The sequence below is a fragment of the Piliocolobus tephrosceles genome, chromosome 8 (genome assembly GCF_002776525.5).
Source record: "Piliocolobus tephrosceles isolate RC106 chromosome 8, ASM277652v3, whole genome shotgun sequence".
NCBI classification, from domain to species: Eukaryota; Metazoa; Chordata; class Mammalia; order Primates; family Cercopithecidae; genus Piliocolobus; species Piliocolobus tephrosceles.
The window spans coordinates 1,206,879-1,216,078 of record NC_045441.1 but is presented as its reverse complement, the minus strand read 5'-3'; the positions used below and the strand labels follow the sequence as shown (position 1 = coordinate 1,216,078).

Below are 9,200 nucleotides of genomic sequence, written 5' to 3'. Positions count from 1 at the left end.
CTGGGTGTGCCCCCTGGATATACCCCGGTAGCCGTGGGCCTGGGTGTACCTACTGGTTACATCCGGGTAGCCATGGGTCTGGGTGTACCCACTGCATATGTCCAGGTCAGGTAACTGTGGGCCTGGGGGTACTCACTGGTTACATCCAGGTAAGTGTGGGTCTGGATCTCCCCTCCTTCATTGCTGGCGAAGCACTGGAAGATTCCGGAGTCCTCTGGACGCAGCTTCTGGATGCGCAGGCCTCCGCTGGTGAGCACTTTGTATCGAGGATTCTGGAGCCTGCTGATGGAGACGGCATCCTTGTACCACTGGAGGGTGGGAAGGGGGACCCCTGCGTAGGAATGGGAATGAATAGGATTTTAAAAATAATTCCTGATGTGAGGACTGAGGCACATCTGTTTCAAAGGCTAGAATGGCAATATTTTAATAGGTATTTTCTTGTCTATTCATGCTTTCAATCACCCTGTAAGGAGCTATTTTTCTCATTGTACATGAAGCAATCGACACAGAGGGGCATTGAGAGGAATAGCTGGCACGAACTCCGACAACCCCGGCTGTGGTGACTTCCAGGCTCCACTCTGAACCCACACAGGCTCGTGCTCTTGTTTGGAAAGAAGGAGATACCAGCTGAGATTGACCTTAAGGTTCAGATGGAGATGAAGCCCTCTCTGTTCTGCAGTGCCCTACTCAGCCACTGTGGGAGGGCTCGGGCACAGGGTCACAGGGGCAGAGGAGAGGACACGGCCACAGTCACATCCCAGGTCCGTGCCTTGCCGACGGTGTCACCTTGGGCAGAGTACATTACCTGTCCCTTTCTTTGTCTCTGTTTCCTCACATGCAGGTAACTGAATGATCATCATGACTTCAGAAGATTGAAGATTGGATGTGTTTGTGTGTCTGTGTGTGTGTATGTATATGTATGTGCATGTGAGTTTGTGCATGTGTATATATGTGCATTGTGTACCTGTGTTTACGTGTGTATATGTGTGTGCATGTTTGTGCACATACGTGCATGTTTATGTATATATGTATTGTATACATGTGCATGTGTGTATATGTGTGTACATCTGTGTATATATCTGTGCACCTGTATATACGTGTATACGTGTGTTTCTATGTGTGTCTGTGTGAGTTGGTGCATACACATGTGCGTGTGTACATTTACGTATGTATTTATAAAACTCTTATGCCCGGCACCTGGTGAGTGCTCAAAGACAGTATCACTATTCATCCCAACAGCTAACAATGAAAATGAGTGCCATCTTTTACACACCCCCTATCAAAAGGGTTGGATACCACGGGCCTTCATGGAGTTCTGCTGTCTGAGAGGAGCAATTTCTTAGGTTAAGTAACCTTGTTAAGGGTTGAGGAGGCACAAGAGGTATTCCATTGTGGATACAGGAAAAGCTGCCTTGCTCTATGAGGCATCTCTAGACTTAGCTCTAGATCTCAGATGGTTCTGTACCTCAGTTTCCCTAAATAGAAAGTGGATTTAAATTAAAAACCTATCTTGACATGCTTCACTGCAAAGCACAACAAAACCCCTTGATTTAAAGCGGCACGTGGCTACGTGTGAGATGTCGACTTTAATAAATAAAGTTAATGCCATGGAATATCTCAAGATAATGTCTTCTCAGATTCTCTTCTTTGCCTTAATTATGTTTCCTGTCACTTTTCATTAAGTCAGGAAATTTTAAAAAATCCATTTCAAGGTAAAAGCATAACCATTTCATGTAATATCTCTTAATAGCAGTTACACAATGTCACTTTCGTAAGGAATAACCACTTCACCTGCTGCTATAGTTTCACTGTCAAAATTAAAAGAAAGCAGTAAATTATATGACGGCAGTGCAATGTCAGAAGATCTGTTCTCTCTATATTTCTAAGTCTACACTTAACAAGCAGTTTACCCTGCAGAAGTCATGCCAAAAAAAAAAAAAAAAAAAAAAGAGCCTTCTCTTGTCAAAGGGAGTATTAAGATTGTCATTTGTTGAAAAATAATTGTTAGCACATAGGGAACTGGGAGTATTTCTATTTTGGGGCAATTTAATGTCATAACAGAAATCTTATCCCCCGCAGTATTGTATACTCTTATTTCTGAAATACAAGCTCTCTAAATATTTTATAGCTTCACATTCACAGAGTTGTTGGCCTTAAGAAGTTGGCACTTATACAACAAAGAACAATGCAACCACCGTAAGAAAGACAATTCCATGTAAAATTCATTTTACTCTTCTGTCACTTGCCCCCCTCCCATTTGCTGCATCAGTAGAGCTGGAACAGAGAAGAACAGCAACAGAACACAGCCGTGGACAGCAGCCGCTGGGAGCTGGTCCGGAGCTGAGGACCAGAACTCCTATTCAACCAAGTCCCGGATGGGGAGCAGTGGTTACAAAGCACAGCGGGTTGGGAGGGGGTCTCTGGGCAGAGGCTGATCTTTCCCTCCACCACCAGCACTGGAAGGGTGACACAGCACTGGAAGGGTGACATACCATTTTCATTTTCAGGAATAAGAAATGGCATCCACATAGTTGCTGGTAGGGACAAATGACATTTGTTCTAAGTCCGGGGCTTCAGGTCCTGCTCGAAGCCAGTGTTCTAGCAAGCGCCAGGTGGCTGCTCTGGTGGCTGACAGATTTGCGTTTGGGTCCTGCCTCCATGACCATGTGGCCCTAGGTAAGTTACATACCCAGTGTTTAATGAGCAACTCCCACAGGCCACACGCTGGGCAATGACTTCACAAGCGAAGGATCCCATTTCAGCTCGTGGCCCAGCGCCTTGGGCACGTTACTTAACCATGCTTTCTAGGGCTTGGTTTTCCTGTGGTACCGTGAGATAATCGTCTTTCTCCTAGGAGCTGTTTTGAAGATTCACAAAACTGGTAGTCCTTCTTACCCTCCGAGTTCTTAGGGGGTAGGAGAAAATTCCATCCTTAGGACGGATGGGTACAAACAAAAGAGAAGAGATCCTCTTCATTTCTTGATAGTTGCCAGAATATGAACACAGATTTTGTTAATGAAACTGCCTTGACAAGCCTGTCTCTGCTAGGAGGTTTTGTGTAACTGCCTGTGCTGCCTGACATGAGATGGTGAGCGTGGGCAGCTCGTAATTGAGGCAGGGGGATGGAGGCAGAAGGCTGGAATGACCTGAACAGCAAAGGAAAACTGGACCTAGAGCTGAAAAGGCAAAAAAAAAAAAAAAAAAACAACGTTTTCTATTCAAGTACTATTCAGCCACAAAAAAGAATAAAATGGTGTCTTTTGCAGCAACCTGGATGGAAGTGGAGGTCATTGAGTTACGTGAGAGAACTCAGACACAGAAAGATAAAGACTGCCTGTTCTCACTAATAAGTGGGCACTAAGTCACATGTTCACATGGATGCAGAGTGTGGAAGGACAGACGATGGGGACTCAAAAGGGTGTAGGGTGGGCAATGAGAAATTACTTAACGGGTACAAGGGACATCACTCCAGTAATGGACACACTCCGAGCTCTGGCTTCACCACTGTGCAATACATCAACGAAACAAAATTGCCTTGTACCCCATATATCTACTACAAATACATGGACACCCATCTCTCCTTCTACAGAATGGATATGGTCACCAGTCCCAGTCACCCCATAGATGAGAAAGAATTTTCTGCCCCGAGTCTCGGGGAGGTCACACTCTTGTGGAGTCAGGGCCTTGGAAGGGGAGTGCACAGGATATGACGGAGTCCCCTCTCTGTCTGGGGTGGATGGAGGCTTCCTTTTGGCTCTGCTGGGTAAATATTATCATCTCTGTTTTGCAGGGGAGGAAGCAAAATCTTGGCAAAGTCCGATGCCTTACCCACGGTCACTGCCCCAACACCGATCTACCCTCTGAGGTCTGCCTTTGCTGTCACACTCAATGTCTCCCTAGAATGACAGCCATTCTGCTGTGGAAAAAGATTGTTTCCCTTCCTCCCAGTCATGGCTCCTTGTCCAGCAGCCACTCCGCACTCACCCATGGCTTGGCATCTGATGTCCACGGTTTCTTCTACTTCCGCTGAAATCCGACTCTCAGGCTCAGCAGTAAAATATGGTGGCTCTTCAAACAAGAAAATAAAAAAAAGTCCCTAAGCCAAAGAAGGATATGTCAAGAGACCGTATAACCTAAAATAGTTTGGGCTCCTCTTAAAAACTCTTCTCGAAAACTTCATCATTAGTTAGCATCGTGCATACAAACTCAAAATTCAGTGAGCACAGGCCAAAGGCAATTTACAGTCTGGGGTTTCAGAAGGCAAATTACTACTCAGGGCGATGGCTACTTTTCAGTTTATGGGCTTGAATCATGGAATATCTTAATTCACATTTTAGAAGGACGATCCCAAGAGGTTCATAAAGGTTTATATTTACAGCACCGTATTTTACGGGCTAGTTTGCTTCAGTATCTAAACTAAACACGAGCTCGTGAAGCTTGTCAAGTGCCTGAGGAAGGTGTGCAGCCTGTATCGGGGAACAGCCTATTAACATATTTTTAAAATTCTTAGCAGTTCTTCTCCAAAATAGAGATTTAATACTTCAATGGAATACAAAATAATAACTAAGAGAAAAAATAGAGGGGAATGCTAATCTATCTTTACCAGCAAAGGAAACTCCTAGGTACTTGCAATCTCTAGATATTCCACTCGCCTGTTCTGCAGAAAAAAAATAGTGCTTGTATTAAACAATGAATTTCCTTGGAGAGCCAATTGCAATATTTTTCCAGTTTATTCAGCAGAAATTCAACAGAGGCATGGCCAAGTCTGTCAAGTATTAAGGTGGTGGTGATTTCATCATCATGATCACAAAAGGCTGTTGTGTTCACTTTCTGTGTGATAATTAATTTCTGGGAACTGTCTTCCAGAGTTGGTTTATTTCCATTATAATTGGGTTGAATGTGGATAATATAGCTTGGCATGCCTCCTATATTGAAGACTGTATCTTTAAAACAAGGTGGAACCTAACAGATGAAAAAGAGAAATGAAAACTAAGCATTTCAAAGAAACGATTAAGGGGGAAGCGGCTGAAGGTTTCTGAATGGAGGCAAAGTGAGGTTTCACTTCTGCGATTACCTGGACCACTCAAGCAGAAATAATCTGCCTGAATTAACCACCCTGGCTGAGGAGATGGCTGCAAATTCATTAGAAGGAAGCAGATTTCTCTACTTAGGTTTTCATGTGTATAGACCAAGCCTGAAGAAATATTGCAGACATTTAATGTCTACCTTTTTCAAGCTCGTCTTCATTGCACAACTCATACATTCCCCATTTGATCACAGTTCCTCAATCAATAATCATGAAGGCAGCATTATTTATATTCTAACTATACAGTAGCTGCCTGCTGTCAGGGCCCTTGTGTGCAGGTCCTGACCTGTATTCATCAGGGAAGCTAAGTCAATATCTACCATCACGATCTGATTAAAAGCATGCTAGGGAAAAAGGAAAAAACATAATGTTCAACATCAACATTTGCTTATGATTAATTATAGTTTTCCTTTTCTTAGTTGAGCGCTTTCTTTTTAGAAAACCGTGGAGCCCGGTGTGGTTGTGAGAAGTAACACTGTAACACTGAAAGAGCTCATGGTCCCTTCACTTTGCTTCCGGCAGTGATAACATCTTGCAAAACGATAGTATAACACCATGACCAGCACACTGCTACTGATACAATCAACCTAGTTGATCCACCTCTTGCCAGTGTTTCCTGTGCTCAAGTGTGCGTGTGAAAACAGGGCACATGCATGTCCTATGCAACATTATTACCATTATTACGTGTGTAGGTCTAGGGGTCCATCAGCACAAGGATGTTGCCTTCCATGACCACGAGCACCCCAGGCTCCCACCCCTCGCAACCACTAATCCATTCTCTGTTTCTGTAGGTTTGTTATTTCAACAATGTTACAGAAAGGAGGTCATCCAGTGTAACCTTTGGAACTGTTTTTTTTCACCCTTCATGCTTCCCCTGAGATTCACCCAAGATGACCTGTGCTTTGATGAAACAAAATCCATATATATGAATGGTCAGCACCTACGGGCCCAGGGTGCCTTCCCTGAGGTACTGATTACGGCTGTCGCCTGGTACACTCCCCTGAGGCTTCCCTCGAGTGCCAGGAAGGGACCTTCCTGGGGTCAGGGAGAAGGGCACTTCACAGAGTGACCCGAAGTTGGCTCGGCTGAGCAAGGGCGTGGCTCTGGGGACTTCCACGCCCAGACGGGGCTGCTCCTCTCCCACTGGTGACCTCTCTCCACCCCAGCCAGTGACCACCTGTGCTTGGCATATAGCATGCCACCTCGTGGTAAAACTCACCTTACTCCACACTCTCCATAGTACTGTGGCCTGGGTGAGGTCTGGGGGGCAGCCTGCCACTGCCTGCAGGGGCCAATCTGGGCAGTTTTAGTTGCTCAGTGCTAGGCATGGGTGGAAAACATCTGGCTGTTCATTGAGGATGCTCTTAGCTTGTTCTGGAAAGCCTTCCAGGTAGCTGTGCCTGGCGAACAGGTGCAGAGCTGCCCATGCCCTGCGCGGCCTCTAAGCTTCCCTCAGTATTTCCCCACTGTGTGAGGGTACGAGCTCTCTCCCTGTCAACCTTCCCTAGTATTCTAACCCAGTGGCTGCTCAGATGGAGTTTCTCCCCATTTCCAGCTTCATTTTTACACACAGTCTGCTCTAATGGAAAGAAGTGGAAGAAACACCAAGCCTCTGGACCGTGAAAAGCCCGTGAGCTAAACACTGGGGAAAACCCATTGTAAATGAGTCATCCTGTGCATAGACTCTCAACCACTTACTCTTCAGAGGGCAAGAGGGCGAGGGCATATCTTAGTCAATCAGCAGCAACTCTGTCTAGAAAGGGTACTCTGCCAACCCGGGTCCACCCTGGACTTCTGAAAATGGATCCTGGCTATAGTCAACAAAACCAGGGATGGAAACTAACACTTCTCCCTCTTTTGAAACAATACGAAGACATCAGCGAAAGGTTCTCATGCCCTATACGAAGTCAGGTTGTTAGGAAAAGGCCAGTATAGGCTTTCTGCCTTCCATGTGGCCCAGAGCCCGTGGCAGCCACCTCCAGGGGCAGCACAAGATTCTAGCTAGCTCCCCAGTCTCAGGACAGGAGGTGGGGAGACCTCCCAGGCTACCCCCAAACCAAGGGCCTCTATCAAATGACCCCACTCTCCAAAATGCCATTGTGACAAAGTGCAGGCTGGGGCCCGATGGAGGCAGCTGTAGTGGAGACGGTCCCCCAACACCATGCATGTGTCCTGCTCTCCCATCCCTGATGCTGCCTGGGCCTGGTTTTGGCTTCTGAGTTGCAAGGATTCTTTTGTGTAGGGATCACGGCAAGAGCCAAAGCTGTCCACTGTGCTGCCTCCCTGTTCCTTCCAGGTCACCCCTCTCAGGGAGCAGCATGTCAGATGCACGCCCTTGGCTGGCCTGCACTGCACATTAGTCCACTGAGGGGGGCAGAATGGCTCCCAGAGGTGTCCACGCCCACACCCCTGGAACCTACGAATATGCTGTGTTACTTGGCAAGACGGACCGTGCAGGTGGGATTAGGTGACCTACTTTAAAATTGGGAAACGGTCTTGGATTCGCTGGGTGGGCCCAGTGTAATCATGTGAGTCCCTAAAAGGAGAAGACTTTCTGCAGCTGGAGGCACAGGGGAGAGCAGAGAGCTTCCATGTGTGACAAGAACGCAGCCACAGCTGCTGGCTCTGGAGATGAGCCAGGGATTCAGGGGCCTCTGGAACCTGAGGGGACCCCTGGTCAGGAACCAGCCCCCCGGCCACACGCACTGAATTCCACAAACAACTTCAAGGGGCTGGCAGCAGATGCCCCACCAGGTAAGAGTCTATCCCAGTGAGAACTCGCTCTCCGAGTTTCCGAGCCGGCATGCTCAGCAGGAGCAGGGTGCATGTGGGAGCAGCCGGCTTCGCGTGTGATGAGGAGACAATGTGGAAGGTGTGGGTTGGAGGGAAGGTGCCTCTCACAGGCACCAAGGTGCTGCAGTCAGAGGTAAGGGGCATCCTTGTCTTACTTATCCCCAAGGAAAAAAAAAAAAAAAAGGTTTCATAGGTGGTGAGGCACCTCCTGATTCCAGAGACGGTAAACACGAAAACTGTGTGTCACATAACTGATTACTGGCAAATAGCTAGTGCAATGGGACAAATGGGATAACACAGTTATGCCCACAGCAACTAATGCCACCATTTCAGAGCTTCTGTGACAGACATTCTTGCATTTAATCTTCACAATATGAGCTGGTATCATCTACATCCATCTCCTCCGTTTTATGGATGTGGAAACTGAGGCCAATACTCATTCAAGCCAGTGCATGGTGCAGTGAGAACTGGACCCTGGTTCTGTCTCCAGAGCCCGCACTGTTTTACATCGTGCCATGCTACCCCCACTGCATTTCCAGAGCCCACTCTGTTTCACATCACGCAGCGCTGCCCCCGGCACGTGCCCAAGGCTGCAAGGGCCCAGCTGAGAGTGCAGGAGTCTCCCTGGGGTGAAGCCTCCAAGGGCTGCACAGCAGAGGGGAGGCTTGAAGAGATTCACGGACATGCAGCCCTTGCCCACCAGGGGCGTCATGGACACACAGCCCTCGCCAGCCAGGTGGATCATGGATGCGCAGCCCTCACCAACCAGGTGAGACGGCACTGGGGCCAGAGGTACATTCTTCCCAGGCACAGGCATTAGCAGGGACACAGGGGTCTGCAGGAACATCACCCAGGCTTGGGTTGGCCTCCCCCAGAAGCAGGCCCTGAGACAGGTTTGATGCTGACAGAAACTGCACTGGGAGAGTGTGGGGTTGGCCGCAAAGAGCCAGTTATCCGGCAGCTCCCAGGACGGGTGGCTGCAGCCTCACACCTGGGGATGCTCTGGGAGCCAGTACAGGACACAGTCCCATGAGGATGGGGAGCTAAGGGGCCTAGGTATCTACCCACCAGCTCCCCTCAGACTCTGGGTGAGGCTGTTCCTGGGGTGTCGGTCCCCAGCACTTCTGCCTGCTGCAGGGGGCAAAGGTGGCTCCAGGCCAAGGACGTTGCTAGGAAGGACATCTTCCTAGCTAGGAAGGGGTATCTGCAGTGGGAAGTCACACACACAAGTGGGAAAGATGGAGGCCCTGCTGGGCTGCTGCCTCCCGTGTTCTGGGAACAGCTGTGGCATGGAGTGTGTCGGATTGTGTGGTGTGGGGGA

The 9,200-nt window shown here is 48.1% G+C and overlaps 1 protein-coding gene across 1 annotated transcript in view; it reads right to left on the bottom strand.

Moving 5' to 3' along the window:
* SDK1 (sidekick cell adhesion molecule 1) overlaps positions 1 to 9,200 on the bottom strand; it is a 985,027-nt gene that overhangs the window by 312,040 nt on the left and 663,787 nt on the right. Inside the window, exons 11-12 of the mRNA XM_026449463.2 lie at positions 3,985 to 4,068; positions 137 to 331 (exon numbers count right to left, since the gene is read on the bottom strand). Of these exons, the coding sequence (XP_026305248.2) occupies positions 137 to 331; positions 3,985 to 4,068 (279 nt within the window). The remainder of the gene's footprint in view (positions 1 to 136; positions 332 to 3,984; positions 4,069 to 9,200) is intronic.